The sequence below is a fragment of the Helianthus annuus genome, chromosome 10, assembly GCF_002127325.2.
Source record: "Helianthus annuus cultivar XRQ/B chromosome 10, HanXRQr2.0-SUNRISE, whole genome shotgun sequence".
Taxonomy (NCBI): domain Eukaryota; kingdom Viridiplantae; phylum Streptophyta; class Magnoliopsida; order Asterales; family Asteraceae; genus Helianthus; species Helianthus annuus.
Window position 1 is genome coordinate 13,442,595 of NC_035442.2, and position 18,875 is coordinate 13,461,469.

Here is an 18,875-nt window from a genome sequence, read left to right on the forward strand (position 1 = left end):
AAGCAATAATAAATGCTAAATGTAATTACGTAGCCTTTCTTTCAATATCTCTGTGATTGTTTTTAAAAGGTATTTAAATAGTTATTTTTATAAATTTGTTTCTTAAACTAATTTGTCATCGTCCAAAAAGAACCATTTTTTTTAATGAGAGCATATTAAATTTGGATGTCTAAAATTACATGTAAAACATAATTTACTACTTGAAAAGTATTGTTTGAGAAGTGCATAAACATGTTTTTGCATATATAACGTCTAAAACTGACAAGTTGACATGCATGGAAAATGAGGTACAAGAATTGACAGGAAAGAGTTGACTGCTTCATTCAAATTTTAGAAAGCTATACGTGTTTTACATTCTATTTTGTTAGTCTTTGATAGTATTTCTTTATTTAGACAAATATGAAGATGATGAATATACAAGTAGTGTTGGATCAAACCCAATGCACCATGTTTAAGGATGGATTTGGGTCCAGTGGCGAAGCTTGAGATTTCCGACGGAGGTCGAAAATGTATATACCCAAAAATTTCTATACGAAAACCACATATATTACACTATTGAGCGAAAAGTTCGAGGGTGGCCCCCCCCTCCCCCCGTGGCCCCTTAATTGTTGCGCCCCTGTTTGGGTGATGCTGTAAATAAAATCATAGCATCTTAAGACTATACTGTGTGGAGGGGCTTGAAAATTGGGCGTTATTCGACACGTCAACATACGTTAGAAACGGGGCGTGGTGTAAAAACGGGGGTGTGGAAAGGGGCGTGGAAGAGTGACGTTATTCGACACGTGGCACCTACTTTTGGTTATCATTTTTATATAAAATGTGTATTTAATTTTTTTAAAATACCTATATAATAATTAACAATAATAAAAAAAGATTAGATAATGTAAATAAAAAAAGATTACATAAATTAAAAAAAAAGTTACATACTTTAAATAAAAAAAGACTACATAAATTAAAATTAAAAAAACAAAAGGAAAGCTAAAAAACCGAAGCTTAAAAAAACAGAAACTAAGTACGATATTTTGTTTTTATTTCTTCTTTCGGTTTCTTGTACATTTCCCTTTCTTCCTCATCTAGATGATCGATCTTCAAAGTGAGAAAATTCATATCCGATTTCCTTTCCTTTTTCTTGAAAATCTCGAGGGCTTTTATAAAAAGGTTGAGAGATTTTACAAAAATAAAGATTGGGAAGAAGAGAATGAGGTGAAAAATGTTGAGTTTTTTATATAGAAGTGGTAAAATATTTTTTTAAATGAAAAATCTTTTTCCTTTTAAATAATGTTGTTGGGGTCCACGGCTATATGCCACCCCCATTCAGAGCACACTACGTTGACACACATTAACTCATAACGCTGGTGGAGAATTGCAAGCCCCTCCATAAACACCATGGACAACTCCATCGACGGTGTGGTGTGTGCGACGTGAAAAGGCATAAACGCTTACACCATATATAACATATGCTTTTAACCCAATAGTTTTATGTTCATCTTATAACTTCCGTTCGATATTTTTTAGAAAAAACTAAATCATCATCATCATCATACTCAGTATGTCCCACCAATAGCAAAGCTAAGGTAGGGTCTGAGGAGGGTGAGATGTAGACAGCCTTACCTCTACCCCGTGGGAAAAGAGAGGCTGCTTCCAATGAGACCCCCGGCTCAATTTAGAAAAAACTAAATAAGCAATATAATTCTTTTTAAAACGGCGCAACATCACGTCGCCGCCACCATTTTTTCGTTCGGGTCTCTACATTTTTAAAACCACAGTATAGTATTCAATTTCCGGGCCCTCCTATGAAAGTCTTTAACCCCCTTGAAAACCCACATTTCTCCACAACCCCCTGCACACACTTAACCGAAAGCCTTGCGGCGGTGTTGCCACAAAAGCCGAACACCTACGCGATACTATTGTGTGTACAACTTGGTCAGGATCATGACTGGACCAAGATCAAATCTGCTTTTGCAGCATCCATTCCCAAATCAAGATATTTCCATTTCAATCCAGCCCATTTAAACAAATCAAAACCAACTTAAATATCATCTAAATTCATGATATGTTCTAAAACCGGAAGATTTGATTGTCGGTTTCATAACTTTCACCATTTCGTTATAACAAATCTTGCAACTTTTGATTTCTATAGATATCTTTAACAGACGACACATTGATCTATCTATATAACAAGTCAGAAACTAAAAAACTTGCAAAATAACGATACCCGGATCAAGATTACGCAAGATTTTATCTTACAAACAAGTTTGAACACCTGACTCAGTCTGAAAAAGCCGAATCCAGCTTCTCCTTCAACTGTTCCGCAGCACCAGCACCACCAAGAGCTTTAAACAAAAATGTATGTATCACTTTCCCATTTTCGGTAGTTGAAACATTTGTGTCGTTAATTACCATTTCATGTTCCTTAAACGTCTTTAAAACCTGTGCAACCGGATGATCGTCTATCGGGCAACTAACTCGAATAACAGAGTCGTCTTTTCTAGCCATGAAGTCAACCTCGGGTTGACAGTTGACCTCCTTTTCGGTTTCCAAGATTCTTATCTTGGATTGAAGATCGGTTATGTATGAGATCGCGTCACCAAGAAGTGACGCTTTATCCATTTTTGAAATATTTGGGACCACGGCTCGTAACGCGTAGAATCGTTGGTTTAGCTTCTCACGTCTTTGTCGCTCGGCTTCTACGTGATTCAATGGTTCTTCTCTCCCGTTTGCGGGTTTTCTACCCCGTTTTCTCGGTTTTCTATCCATCAAGTTTGAATCTTGATTAGATTGATCTAGAGCCGATATTATTGGTTGTGAATTCAATACTCCACCAATCACGTGGTTCATTCCCGGCTCGATTCTATGCCCGTTTGATGAATTCCCAGAATAAACATGATTTTGTATCGCGTACGATTCACCCCTGAAATCCAAATCGTCTTCGACTTTTGGTGCGAAGTTAATGCTGATCGGACCGGATTTTGCAGCACCGCCACCGCAACCACCACCACCGAGACTTAGTTCTTGACCAAAGATTTTAGGTAATACTTTCGGGTGGCATTCATTAAACAAAGTTTTGACCGACGTAATAAAGCTTTGGTCTTCCGGGATTGACTTAAAAGAACCGACTTCCAAGACTCCTTTTTTAACCGGAACAAGAACTAGGGTTTGAAACCGAGACAATTTTGCTAAAAACGATCTTGATTGGTAATGTTCTTCACAACTTTTGGCATCAGAAACCCAAACGGAGCGACTCGTGTTAAACGACTGAGACGGGCTAGACGGTTTATCAAACGGGAACAAATAAAACATCGAGGTTAAATAAAACATCGCTAAATCGGAAACTAAATCCATTTTCAACTGAAGATTTCCTTCCTCGGGTGCCTTAAACCACGAATGAAGCTTCTGAAGAACCATCTTTTTCCTAACGTCTTCACCCCGTCTTTCATGAGCATCACTTCCTTTCGACTCTTTATAATGCCCGTCGCCCCAAACCAAAGCCGATTTCCCGGATTTCGAATTCGAAACTTGCCAGAAAATGGCGTAATTCCAATCCAACCCCTCGAGAATCTTGTGAAGACCATCTTGAACCCCTAAATCCCTTGTTTTTGACCTGAATTCATCAGGAACCTTATTTGAAGCTGACCATAACAAGAAACTTAAAGCTTCTTGACCCAATACACTCTCTAACATACCCTTATCTTCTTCTTCTAACCGAAATTTATCTCCCATATCTGATTAAAATGAATTTAACACAGGCTTTAGCTACCAAAATTAGTGTGTTTAACTATCTAAATCCTGTTAATAATTATCTGTATATTAAAAGAAATTAATAATACCAGAATCAACCAAACAGTCAACACAATCAAGAAAACAACAAACCACAAAAGTCAAAATCATTCAACATTTTGTCTCAAAATTAACAAGGGTTTTCTTGAAAAAAAAAGCAAGCAAAAATCTTGAAAATTCTAGGGTTTTAAAAGCTAATCACAACTTAAATCACAGCAAAATTAAACAAATTTCAAATTTTGAAACATGGGTTATCTCTAAAATCCATCTAATCAACTAATTAATTACTTTAAAATTCATAAAATTAGCATTAATTTATCATGATCAAAGCCCTAGATCTTAAAAAGAACCGATTTTGACGAAATTTGGTGCGAAAAACAGGAAATAAAATCATGGGTTTGATAGAGAATTAAAAAAAGATTAGAATCATACCTGAAGAAGAGTGAATAACCGTGAGAAAGATCGAAAGAAGAGTGTAGAAATATGAAGAAAAAGTAGGAAGTAATTAGCAAAGAGTTGTATAGATGCTCGTGTACCATGTGACTGAAACAAAGGCGGTTGTAGATCTGAAGATTTTCTAATTTAACGTGTGGATGGAAAACAATAAACATTAGGGAATGTTATGTTTTTGGTCCCATGACTTTTGTAAGTGTTGTACTTTTAGTACCTTGATGGTTGATATTGTAGTTAGGTATGGGATGTACAAGTGTAGTAATGAAAAAGGAAGTTGGTGTTAGTTTGACTGTTTGTCATGGGTAAATCATGTCTTGGACCATGGTAGGGCACATGTTTACAACAAAATATGGTGTTTTCTTGACCGAATTGCGAAGAGTTAGATGCGTCTTGGTGCAGCTTTGCAGTGGCGAAGCTTGAATTTTTCGGTCGAGGGGGGCGAAAACGTATATACCCAAAAATTTCTATAGAACCAGGGGGGCGAAAACGTATATACCCACAAATTTCTATACGAAAACTACATATATAACACTACTGAGCGAAAAATTCGGGGGGTCGGGCGCCTCCTCCCCGCCCCTCTTATCCTTCGCCCCTGCAGCTTTGGGATCTGTCAGTTCAGATCAGATTCATGTACGTATGTATGCAATTATGTGTGTATATATGGGAAAAATACAATGAATTGTGAATATGAGAGACATGACTGTATTACTCTCTTATTGTCTATAATGCAATACAATAAATAAGTTTACCATATGGACATATTTGGTATACAATCATTTATTGTTCAACAAAATATTAACTTCTCTTTATAGCATAGCAATGCAAAAGTGAGAGACATGTGAGTGAGAAAGAGACATGATAGATGAATAAGTGTTATGGCCCTTTCTCCTCCACTCATTTTTATTTAAAAGAGAAAAGAATTTGTAAATGTTTGAACTTTCTATAAGATTATGGTTTTGTTTTGTTTTCGTTTAGTTATTCTTTTTTCTAAAGGGTGTATAAGTAGGGTTTGCATGTCGTGTCAACCTGGCCTGTTAAGATTTGAACACGATAAGACGCAAACGCGAAACTGCTAAACATGAATACGACACGAAATCTTATCGTGTCATATTTTCCAAACACAAACCTGATAATAAACAAGTTACACGAAACGACCTGTTAAGATACAAAAAATTTACCAACGTATCATACAATCTGTTAAGACCCAAACACGTTAAGACATGAACACAACCTATTACTACATGTTTGATATTTAGCCATTAACATGCTTAACATGTATTGTATAATGGTCTTAAATTTTAACAAGTTATATTGTGTCTAACATGACCTGTTAAGATACGAACACGATAAGACACGAACACGATATAGGTAAACACGAACACGACACGAATTAAACAGGTTTTATCATGTCGACCTGTTATAGACACGAAACCTGTTAACTTCATGTAGATTCGTATCGTGTTATCGTGTTCGTGTCAAAATTGTCAGCCCTATGTATAAATCCACTATTCTAGCTTCTTTTAAACCTTTATGAATATTTGACAATGTTAGTTTATTTATCACTCTCTATTAAACTTCAACCATTTTAAACTTCTTATATAACTTATTTTAGTTACTTTTATAGAAAAAAAATCACTTTATTCTTTTTTCTAGTCAAGTGGTTAATATATATACCTCTCAGACAGAGAGATCACACAGTTTGTCTGCCAACATGGGAAAGTGGGGGCCCAACAAACCACACGGGTGTTGGGTGATGCTTAGCAAAATGGGTAGGCTGGATATCGAGTTAGATCAGGTTCGGTCACATTGGGTTGGGGTTAGAACGGTGTTGAGTGAAAATGAAATTACATCAAACTGATTGGTTTTAAAAAGTAACACTTTGGCTTTGCCCAAAATGGACTCAACTCCAATTAGTTTTGGTTGAAATGATTCATTTTAGGAAAACAAAATTGGTTCACATGTTATGCTTATTTTTATAAGGATTGGTGGTGACAAGTATTGGACATCCATAAGTATTGTCAGCGATCGTGGTTTATTAGACAGATTTATATTAATTGTAGTTGAGGGTGTTATGTGTAAGTTAGTTCTCTATATAATCTCTTGTAATTCTCCTTAATTAATACAACACATTATCACCAAGATTATCTTGGTATCAGAGCTTTCTAGCTCCTGGCCTTTCTTTTCACATTCTGGCAGTTTCTTTCCTGGAGACTGGTCACTTTCTTTTCTAGCCAAACAATGGCTCTCATCATTGCCTTCTCTGCAGTAGACAAAACTGCTCACAACTCACACAAATTTGGATTTACCCTCTCTCCTACAAACTATGGGTATTGGAAAGCAATGATCCAAGCCTTTCTTGTTGCCAACAACTTAATTGGTTATGTTGACGAAACAATACCTTGCCCACCAAAGTTCATAACACCAGCAGCCTCATCAGACAAGGATGCCACCAAATCATCCCCACAAGCCAATCCTAATCACCCAATTTGGATCGCAAATGATGCCCATGTTCGGATGTTATTGTTGTCCACCATCTCAGAAGCCTCCTTCCAACATGTTCAATGTACTTCTTCTCGTGACCTTTGGATTTCTCTTGCAGATGCTTATGCACCACACATCTCCTCAAGAGAATATATTCTTAAAACACAATTGCTGAAAATTCAAATGAAAGGAGATGAAACATCATCAGCCTACCTTACACGGCCCACGAATATGCGAGTGCCCTTGCAAACATCAGTGAACCAATGAAGGAAAAGGACATCGTCATGCTCGTGATATCGGGCCTCAGAGATGAGTACAATGGCCTGAAAAGCAACCTCCTTGGTAGGCAATACCCAACCGCATTTTCTGAACTCCATGGTTTGTTAACCGATCACGATTACATGATCCAGAAGGCTGTCCCTACTGTTCCACCTATCCAGGCCTTTACCACAGCCACCAATTCAGCCCCTACAGCCACAATGATGTGGAAAAAGTAGTTCAACTAATTAAACTAAAATTACCCTAAACTAAGACTCAAGTAATAAAAATCTAGACTCTTTAACCTGACTAAACTACTCACCGGCAAGTGTACCGGTCGACTCTAGCACAGAAAAGTAAGTCCGGATGTCGAACCCACAAGGACTCTACGAATTACGTTAACAACTCAACTTAGACTAGACACTGACACGACTAAACGAATATTGTGTTTGGGGGGGGGGGGGGTTACTAAAATCCTAAAATTACGATTAAATTGAAATTAACTAAAACACAAACGAAAACTAGGGTTTTGATTCAGATGAGATTAAGGACTACCTAGACTTGAATCCAGTTTGACTACGAATGGACTTCTAACGGTTTTATTGTTGTATGGAGCCGGGATCGTTAAATACTAAACCTTAAGGTATTTCAATGCTAAGACTTCCCGACCCTTCTCAGGAAGAAACCTAGGAAACCCTACAAGGCTGTTATGATTACCGACTGTTAGATTTCCTCTCAGTCCTCTAACGACTCTAAAAGTGCCCTAATATGACTATCTACCTCTCAGCGCGATAATCTAAGGCAATTCTAGGTTCTGACTTGGTTTACTAGACACAACTGCAATTAGGGAACTAACCTCGACTTCTCTCAAAATCTAATTTAGCTATATATTGCACCGCGACCTAATAACTAACTCGAGCCTCTCAGCGACAAGTTAAGCAGAATATTCACTTCTAATTGTATTTTAATTACTGTTCCTAAGGCTATCGGCCGATTTACCCAAAGATCACCCGAACCCGCAAGGATGCAAATAATCAACACAGACCTATTTTGTGATAAAGACCGTCACTAAGATCTATGTGAAACAGCAAATAATCCACAATCAAAAGTAAATACGCATGTGCACCCAATCAGAAAATCTAGAACACGTTACTTTCAAAATCAATCCATAGTCTAGCAATAAAAACCGTTAAAAGATCCAAAACGTAAATCAAACCATCATCTAGTCTAGGTAGTATCTAGGGTTTAGCCAAGAAACATAGTGTCTAACAAGAACAAATCAAATCCAAAACAAGAATTCATAATCAAAGTATCAAAAACGAGAAAATAATGAAAACCGGGAGATAAGACCCGAATAATCTTCTTTCCTACGCTCCGTGCTTCAACCTGATGATTCTTGCAAGCTAAATCGCCTCGAAAAACTCCAAAATCTGCTCTCAAAGTCGCCTAGGGTTTCTTGGTTCGTGTGTTATGTTCTAATGATGATTAATTTCCTTTTTATACCAAACCCTAGCCGATCAGCAATCAGGCGCGTCATTCAAGCCAGTCGCGTAGCGCGACTGGTCTCCTCTTCACGCTAGCGCCTCAAGGTCAGCAAAAGTCAACTCCTTCTCAGTCGCGTAGCGCGACTGATCCTCTTGTTACCCTAGCGCTACGCGAGTGGGTATTTTTCACAGAATGTTGACTCCTAAACTCAACTCCAACTTCCAAATTATTCTAACACTTTTGTATATTGGATCCGGAACTTGACATTTGACACTTTAGCTCGGTTTTGCTCCAATTTCCACATTTTATGTATCACGACCTGGAAAACGCAATGTAGATCAATAGCACGCAATTCCAAACTAAACTAAGCTAAAAATAACGATAAAACGTACAAACTATACACGATAAAAGTATGTATTTTGCAATACATCACACAACCACATATTTGTCTCAAACCCTTCAACAATTGATTGCCCAACTTAATCTTCAGCCTCAGCTTGCTGCTCCACAAGCCTTTTATACCAACCGCGGTCGCGCTCGTGGCCAAAGGAACTGTCGTGGTCGTGGAAATTTTAATCTTCCACGAGGGAACGGAAACCGAAGCCAGTTCAGTTGGGTTTCCAATCAAAACACTGTTTATGGTTCGTGTAACAGATGTGGCATAGGTCATATCCCATCACAATGCCCTAACCGTGACCCTACCACTTTAAGGGGAAGACAACCCTCTGCTAATTTTTCTGATAACAGGTCACAGGCACCATCTTCATGGCTTCCTGACACGGGCTCTACTGATCATGTTGCACCAGACCTTTCTAGCTTTGACGGTTCTGAACCTTACTACGGCGAGGACAATCTTCGTGTTGGCAATGGTAAGGGTTTACCCATACTCCACATTGGCTCTTCACAATTTTATTCACCCACTAAAACCTTTTTACTTACAAATATACTTCATGTCCCTGAAATCAAACAAAAACTTCTTTCAGTTCAAAAACTTTGCCATGATAATAATGTATTTTTTGAATTTCACTCAACTTTCTTTGCTGTGAAAAACAAGCTTACTCGCCTTACCCTCCTCACGGGTCCAAGTAAAGATGGGCTCTACTCTTTTTGTCTGCCTCAGACTCAACCGGTTCCAAAAGTTTCCTTCTCCACCACTCGTGCTTCATCTACTATCTGGCATCAACGCCTTGGTCATCCTCATCCACAACTTTTGCAGTCAATGTTAAATAAATATTGTTTACCGCTTTCTAATAATCGTGCATGTTCCTTTTGTGACTCTTGTGTTATTGGAAAATCCTCAAAATTGCACTTACTATCTTCTACATTTAAAAGCTCTAATATTTTAGATTTGGTTTTTTGTGATGTGTGGGGACCCGCCCTAGTTACCTCTTTTGACGGTCATCATTATTTCCTACTTTATGTTGATCACTTCACTAAATTCATGTGGATCTTCCCTTTAAAACAAAAATCTGATGTTTATGACACCTTTAAGAGATTTCTAGCCATGGTCGAACGACAATTTAAGACAAAATTAAAATCAGTCCAAACTGATTGGGGAGGGGAGTTCCGGAATCTATCTCAATTTTTCTCCCCTCTTGGCATTATTCATAGGCTATCATGCCCACATACGAGTGAACAAAACGGCATTCTCGAACGACGACATCGACATGTTGTCGAAATAGGTCTTACTCTTTTGGCTCATTCCAACATACCCAAACGCTTCTGGCATTTCGCATTTGACACATCAGTTTATTTAATTAATCGAATGCTATCTCGTACCAATTCGAGCACTTCTCTTTTTGAACAAGTTTTCTGTCACAAACCCGATTACTCATTCCTCCGGGTCTTTGGGTTTGAGTGTTTTCCCCATCTTCGTGCCTACAACAAGCACAAGATGAACTTTCAATCAGCACCATGTATTTTTCTTGGTTATAGCACTTCCCATCACGGTTATCGATGTCTTGACACTACTACTGATTGTCTTTATATTGCTCGTCACGTTCGTTTCAACGAACAATCCTTTCCCTTCCGGGTGTCCTCCTCCAACTCTCCTCCTCCCTCTTCTCCTGATCCTTATGTTTCTTCTTACCCCACTTATCCTCCCTTTCCAAGTACAACACGTATTGGCCAAACTCCATCCACACCACACACTCCATCTTCTACCCCACCACACATTCTATCTTCTACAACCAGCCCACGCCCTCTTTCTCCTACCCACACAACAACAACCCAAACCGAGTTATGCCAACAGGCCCATCAAACACCCATCAGCCCATCATCCACATCCAATCAAACTCCGATCAGCCCATCACCTCCACCTCCCCCACCTCCACCACCACGCAAACGCCCAACCAACCTTCGCCCCAACCCCAAGAAAACATCAAAATATACCCCAACCTCGTTTCACACAAACACCACCTCTAACTTCACAGAACTTGCCACTTTTACCATTGCTAACAAAGACGCTCAATGGCGTAAGGCTATGAGTGAGAAGTATTCTGCCCTTTTGAAGAATGGGACTTGGTCCTTGGTCCCACGACCCTCTCATGCTAATGTTGTTGCTTGCAAATGGGTTTATAAACTCAAACGGGATCAAACTGGTGCTGTTAAACGCTACAAGGCGCGATTGGTGGCAAAAGGTTTTCATCAACAACCGGGAATTGATTATTATGAAACGTTTAGCCCGGTTGTTAAACCAACTACCATACGGGTTGTTTTATCTGTTACAGTCACCAACCAGTGGCCTCTAAGACAGTTAGATGTGCAAAATGCTTTTTGCACGGTGACCTTAAAGAGACAGTTTATCTACAACAACCTCCAGGTTTTGTTGACCCACAAAAACCGGATCATGTTTGCATGCTTCACAAGTCCCTTTACGGTCACAAGCAAGCCCCTAGAGCATGGTTTGAACGGTTGTCAACTACCCTACTAGCTCTCGGATTTAAGGGTTCCAAGAACGACCCTTCACTTTTTATTTATTCGCATCAGGGGACGTTGCTCTATATGTTGGTGTATGTTGATGATATAATTTTGACAGGCAATAATTCTCAGGCCATTGAGCATGTGGTCACCAGCCTTAGCTCATCTTTTGATGGTCAGGACATGAAAACACTTGCCTATTTTCTCGGTATTGAAGTTATTCCCAAAGGGACAGACCTATTACTCTCTCAAGGGAAGTATATTCGGGAGCTTCTTGAATGGGCTGGCCTCTCTCATGCTAAACCAGTTCCCTCGCCCATGTTGTAACAATCCTCAAATTAAACCGACACCCTTGATTATTTTCCGACACCCTAAAAATATTTAAAATATCCCAAAATGTCTTTAGATACACCCCGTATGTGAAAACCGAGCCCAAAATATAATATGACATTAAAAATAAATTAAAAACAAGAAATATTAAGTTGAGGCGGGTCGCGTAGAATCCACCTCAATCTTACGCGGGCGGTATTAAGGTTGGAACCTGACTTCGTTAGTTTCCTTAAGTTAAGACGGGCCGCGTAAGATCTATGTTAAGTGTACGCGGGCCGCGAGGGATCAACAACACGGCAACACCAGAAGCTGACACATGTCGACATCGTGGCGAGTCTAGGCGATGACCCGGATCACCTAAACCCTACCCGGCTAGTACGCGGGCCGCGTAAGCGCCCCCTATCTTTCACGCGGGCCGCGTGAGAGTCCAGTTTAGCAAGTATAAATAGAAGGCATCAGATTTCATTTTGAATTCGCTCACAACGATTTCTTTCTCTCAAAATTCTGATAGTAGGCTTATTATACGGGTATTATACCCCCCTAAATAGCAAGGTTCTGCTACGATGTAAGTATCATAACCCTTGGAGACGTATTAGATACTCTGCCCGATTAATCTAGGGTTCCTTAACGACTGTCGTGGTTCTGCCCGACGTAGTCGTTGGAATGCCGTCTCGGGGAGGGTATTACTAATGTTAAAATGGGTTATTGTACTAACACACGTGCATTTGTGTAATTTATAGATTATTCACAGGAAATCCTTACTGATAACCCTAAGACAGCAAAGTGAGTAATCCTCTTTTTGTTAAATGTTTTTACAAAATACTTTTCCATGCGAATAATAGTTATTAAGTATTTGAAAGAATACAATTATAGTGGGTATGTTGGGGTTTTGTATACAAAATTTGTTACCACCTGGTCAAGGAGTAACATTTCCACAAGTTGAGTATGACAGTAGCACTGATGTTAATTGTTATATCTTGGAAACAAATGTAATGACGGATGCGCCCTCAATACTGTACACTGTGACTTTTTACTTAAATTTGATTAAACTGGGATTCACTCACCAGTATTTCCCACTGACAAAATGTTTTTAAAACGCGTTTCAGGTAACAAAATGTGAAAGCCAATTAGAAGTCAGCTGGACAACACTGAAGGCTTGGAAAAGTGGCAATAAAGTTACCTAAAATAAATAGATGTTTTTCTTAAATAAAAATAGGATGTATTCCTATAAAAAGTGTGTACTAAAAAAACTTGGGTTTTACCCATGTGTTTAATATTATGGAAATGTGGTATTCTCCTCTGATTAAATATTTCCTAACTACGGCCCTGATGAAAATTTCCGCTGCCAAATTAGACAATAACGCGATACCACCGAAACTGGCTCGCGGCCGCCCGTTCCTAGGGATTAGGGATCGGGGGCTGCGACACATGTGCACCACCACTCACTTAGCTAATGGGGATAGCCCTCTCTTTGACAATCCAGTCAGGTACCGTCAAATTGTGGGTGCTCTCCAATATGTTACCTTGTCACGATCAGATATTACCTTTGCTGTCATGACCCCCGATCCACCCTGGACGGAATCGGGAGCCGCGAGCAGTCCAGTGGTACCGGTGAGTTATTTTGAAAAATATTGCAGCGGAAATTTCATCAGGACCGTGAGTTAGGAAAAATATCAGAGTTTAGAAACACCGGATTTTATTATTTAAATAGATGGAATAGAATCAATTGTTACAAATGTAGCTTTTAATAAAAACAATATTTCTTAATTTGATTTGATTAATAAAATAAGCCACTTCTTGAAGTCTTTTAGTGCCGGATCCAATCCTTACTCCAATCTACTGTAATTACCTGAAACGCATTTTAAAAAGGTTTTGTCAGCGGGAAATACTGAGTGAATCATTCAGTTTACTGAAAACGACACATTTGTTATAATTTACAGTATTAAGAGTTTTTACATATGTTTCAGATATCTACCAACTACCCACAGTATTTGTCACTCGACCGGATCTGTGACTGTGGTCATATCACCATTGGCTGCCCCAATGAATGACGTATATCACTTAATTTTAGGTTCGCCCACCTAACGTGATTAAAACAGTAGTAATGTGCACAATACCCCACATACTGACTGTAATTTGGTGATTACATAAACTTAATCACTGTAATTTATAATTCTGAAAATAATTTGGAGTATTGTAAAACAGTTGATAAAAAGAGAATGACTCACATTATAATCATGCAGATTCATACGGCCAAAGTTTAGTCTACAGATAAGCCTTGATATATTGCAGATTTATACAGGCAGAGCTTGGCCTATTGATTTAGCCTTGTTAACCTAATTTAAATAATAATGCACACAAAACCGGGTTAGTGATCAATACAGCAGTTACGATAACTCACGAGATCAAATTCTTACAACGAACGACAAAGTGCAATACTTAAACATTCATCGATTTAACGACGAACGACAAAGTATAACCTAATGTGGGCGGCACTTAAACATCCATTGGATATATTGATCTCGGAAAATGAATCGTAATAGCGATCGAGTGATTACCCTGTTTTGCGGCAGCAATTCGAAAGTAGTGTGTGTGTTTATTTGTAGTATAAGTGTGATAACTCGTCGTACAGAAAGCGTTTGGCCGACGTTTCAACTTCCAGATTCAAGTCCCAAGGCCCTCTATTTATACTGAAAATTTGCATCTCCCGCGTGTCGCGGAAGAATTCGGGGAACCTCCCGCGTATCGCCTGGGATGCCAATTTAGGGTAGGGTAGGTTTCGTGTCCAGTAGCTTGGGTGAGTTGACAGTTTTGTTTAATTCAATTCAGACAACGAATTTAGAGGATAATATCGATTAGGGTTTAACCCCCCCTGAGTTTTAGGGGCCCTGATCCTGATTCTGATTGTTTCGAAAATTTTAGGGTTAGTGCAGAATTACTTGGGTTTCTCATTTAGGGTTTTCTTAATAGCTAATTACCACCCTAAGCATTAATTTTAGTGAGAGTTGTTACATCCTCCCCACCTTAAGAAGAATCTCGTCCTCGAGATTTACTGAATAGATGAGGGTATTTTCGCTTCATTTCTGATTCTAGCTCCCAAGTATATTCTGGTCCCCTCTTTGAATTCCATTTGACTTTCACCAGTACTAGTCGCTTGTGTTTGAGAAACTTGATTTTCCTATCTTCTATTTGTAAAGGTTTCTCTATGAATTTCAGCTTTTCATTTACCTCCACATCTTGAAGAGGTACTACCAAGGATTCGTCTGATAGACATTTCTTAAGATTGGATACATGAAATACATCATGTACTCCAGCTAGTTCTTCTGGTAGTTGTAAACGATAGGCAACTAGTCCTATGCGTTGAATTACTGGAAATGGTCCTATATACTTTTGGACTCAGTTTTCCTTTCTTACCGAATCGTACTATTCCTTTCCAAGGAGAAACTTTCAGAAGTACTTTGTCTCCGACTTGAAACTTTAATGGCTTGCAGTGATTGTCCGCATAGCTTTTCTGGCGATCTTGAGCCGTTTTTAGTCTTTCCTTGATTTGAGTTATTTTGTCAGGGGTTTCTTGTAAAATTTTAGGATCTGATAATTAACTTTCTCCTATTTCTGCTCAACAAACTGGAGTTTTGCACTTGCGTCCGTACAGTGCTTCGAATGGGACAGTTTCGATACTTTTATAGGAGAATTTAATTAAGGGTAAGTGGTTATCCTACTTGAATGGTTATTACACATGCTCGCAGCATGTCTTCCAAGGTTTGAATGGTTCTTTCACTTTGTCCGTCTATTTGGGGATGATAAGCTGTACTTAAATTTAGTCGTGTTCTCATTGCTATTTGGAAACTTGTCCAGAAATGAGAAGTGAAACGACTATCTCTGTCCAATACAATGGAGAGTGGAACTCTATGTAAGGATACTATTTCATCTACGTACAACTTGGTTAACCTTTCCATGCTAAAGGTTTCTTTCATAGTTAGAAGATAAGCTGATTTGGGTAAACCGATCCATGATTACTCAAATCGCATTATTACCTTTTCTGGTTTTGGGTAACTTAGTAACAAAATCCCTTGTTAAGAGTTCCTATTTCCATATAGGCATTTCTAATTGTTGGAGTAATCCTGAAGGTTTCTAGTGCTCTGCCTTAACTTGTGAACAAGTAAGATACTTAGATACATGACTGGCAATGTCCATTTTTTTCATTCCTATCCACCAAAAGTTATTTCTTAAATCTTGGTACATCTTATTGTTACCTGGGTACATGGTATACCTAGATCTATGGGATTCCTCTAGAATCTTACTTCTTACTTTTCCCTGCTTGGGTACCCAATTGTTTTCTTAGGGAATCTCCAAATTCTATCACTTCCTCGTTTTAATTCTTTGGCTTGTCCTTTTATTCCTTCAGCATCGTCTTCGATTGCTGTTTCTTGAACTTTCTTTAGTTGCTCCATTAAATCTAACTGTACATCTAATCTAAGAGCATGGCCTCGCTTTTGCTTTTCATGATACTTACGACTTAAAGCATCTGTAACTACATTTGCTTTTCTTCGTGATACTGGATATCACAGTTATACTCATTTAGGATTTCCATTCATCTTCTTTGCCTCATGTTTAGTTCTTTTTACCCAAATGCGTATCTTAAGTTTTTGTGATCTGTATCTACAGATAATGTCTCCAAATCTTGAGGGCAAAATTATAGTTCCTAATTTTTAAATCATGAGTTGTATAATTTTCCTCGTGCTTTTTCAAGTGCCTGGAGGCATACGCAATTACCTTTTTGCGTTGCATCAACACACACTCTACTCCTAATTTTGAAGCATCACGATATACTTCAAAATCTTCAGTTCCTTCTGGCAATGCTAAAATTGAAGCACTTGTTAACCTTTGATTTAATATCTTAAGAGCTTCTTCTTGTCTAGGTCCACTCAAACTTAACTGTTTTACAGGTTAGCTGAGTTAAAGGTTTAGTTATCTTAGAAAATCTTTAATAAATTGTCTATAGTATCCAGCTAAACCTAGAAAACTTCGAACTTTTATGGCTGTTTGCGGAACCCTCTATTTAGTAATTGTTTCTATTTTAGAAGGATTTACATGGATACCTTCGTGATTTTCCACATGACCTGAGAATTGCACTTCCTGTAGCCAGAATTCATACTTCGACAATTTGGCGTACAACTTCTCTTTTCTTAACAAAGTTAAGAGTGCATGCAAATGCTAACAATGTTCTTTTTTTTTTTTTACTGTTGGAATAAATAAGTATGATAACTTAATTTATATACATTAAATGGTTATTATTATGGTTGGATATTGATTAGTGCTTCCTTGTTTAAGCATAGGTGATCAGTCCATGCCTAACTAAGGCTAGGCTACTCAATACCTGCTCCTGACAATAACCAGAGTATTTAAAATACCGATATATTATCATAAACTTAAATCGGAATAGGAGGTGAATTTGTATATCATTATCTGAGTATATGATTGTTTTAAGATTGCTTATATAGAATAAATTAATAAGGCAAATTTAATATAAATAATTTTAAATAAATAAATAATTAAATCCGAGATTAGCGAAATCTTCAGATTTTGTGGAAATGTCACCAGAGGGTGATCGTGATCAAAGAAACATTTTAGTGAAGTCGAAGGCCAAAAACATGTTATAGTTCAAGAGAATCAAAGTACTTATTGGGATTATTTTGGATTTGAATATGATGGCTTAAAATATCATATGGGACCTGGAATTGAATACAAATTGCGAACAATTTAACTGGGTTTGAACAAAACGAGTTGTAATAAAGAAGTTCGGACATCATTACAACAGAAACCATGGAAAATCGAGTTTTTCAAGAAATTGATTTGATATTAAAGAGTCATCGCTTTGTAAAACGAGGTTTTATTATGCAAAGATCAATTATAGCGAAATGATATTTGAACTTTTGATAAAACAACAATTGGTATAATGTCCTCCTATGGTCTTCCTAATTTGAATGAACCATAAGTACAATGAACGTGTGGATTTACCAAGAAGTGTAAAAATTAGCTACTATGAAAGAAATCCTCATGGTATGATGCCTATTAGAAGGAGTAGAAACACGAGAGTTAACTTACTATAGGCAGAAGTCAGAATTTCAATAATATAAAAACTTTACTTGGAAATACGTGTGATAACTAGTGTGACGTTATTATGGAATGTCGAGAATAAAATAAAATAGAGAATTTACAAAGGTATGTGATTCCTTTTTGCAGTGTGATGATGGTTAAACTGTGCACCGATGTTTGTGAAATCTCGTTACAACGTACCTTAGCGAGATTTGTGTCGTTTGTAGAATCGTGTGGCAAGAGTGTTTCTTTCTAATTAGTCGTTTTTCTACTGGCGAAAATAGTATTGATGTCCAATTTATAATTTCCAAAGGTCTTGCCTTGGAAGTCGTGTGTGATAAACTTCGACGTTTGTGGACATATAATTTAATAAGTTTCATGTGCTTTCTTGTGCATTAGCACAATTTTATTTGCGTAAATCGTATATGGTAATTCTTTTAGAATTTCTTTTACTCTTAATGATGTCCCAATTTAATGGGTTTCCATTGTCAAACGAGCTACGGGACAATTGATCAAACGGAATAATGTTTGATATCGGAAAGGTATTCCTGATAAAGAAATCTAGACACAGATGCTAGTGCTTTATTTCAAATTGTCAATCCTTATGGTTTTTGGATTTCCTTATAGATATACCTATCTATATAATCACATATTTCACATGCTGAAATAAACATACCATTTATCAGGTCAACGTATTAACAAAGTCATATTTCTAAAAACCAATCAAATATCTGGTCATAATACTATTTTAGGGAAATCTTGTCACTTGTTTGACATATGATATACCCCGTCTTACCCGGTTCGCGCCGGAGTGGTAATCTGAGTATATCCGGACAAACTGGAGAGTCTGCTACTCTATACCCAGTTTTGCCGGAGAAAATTTTCTATTTCCCATAAATAGTATATTTTCAAGATTTTTAAAAGTGCCTCTTTTATTAGGACTTTTATCCAGAATCAAGGAAATTTGTATTTCCCAAACATATCTTATTCCCGACCAAATAATATCAATAAGCAAGAAGCAATTATGTGCTATTGCCTGCTAATCATCATTTTTATGGAATACCAATATCCATTAC

At 37.8% G+C, this 18,875-nt stretch overlaps 1 protein-coding gene across 1 annotated transcript; it reads right to left on the reverse strand.

Annotated features, from left to right (window-relative positions):
• Positions 1–2,054: 2,054 nt before the first annotated feature.
• Positions 2,055–4,375, reverse strand: LOC110884034 (transcription factor MTB3). Its single transcript, XM_022131708.1, has 2 exons — positions 4,210–4,375; positions 2,055–3,722 (listed from the first exon to the last, which is right to left on the reverse strand). The coding sequence occupies exon 2, from the start codon at positions 3,718–3,720 to the stop codon at positions 2,269–2,271; it is 1,452 nt and encodes a 483-aa protein (XP_021987400.1). The 5' UTR covers positions 3,721–3,722; positions 4,210–4,375; the 3' UTR covers positions 2,055–2,268.
• Between the last annotated feature and the right edge of the window lie 14,500 nt (positions 4,376–18,875).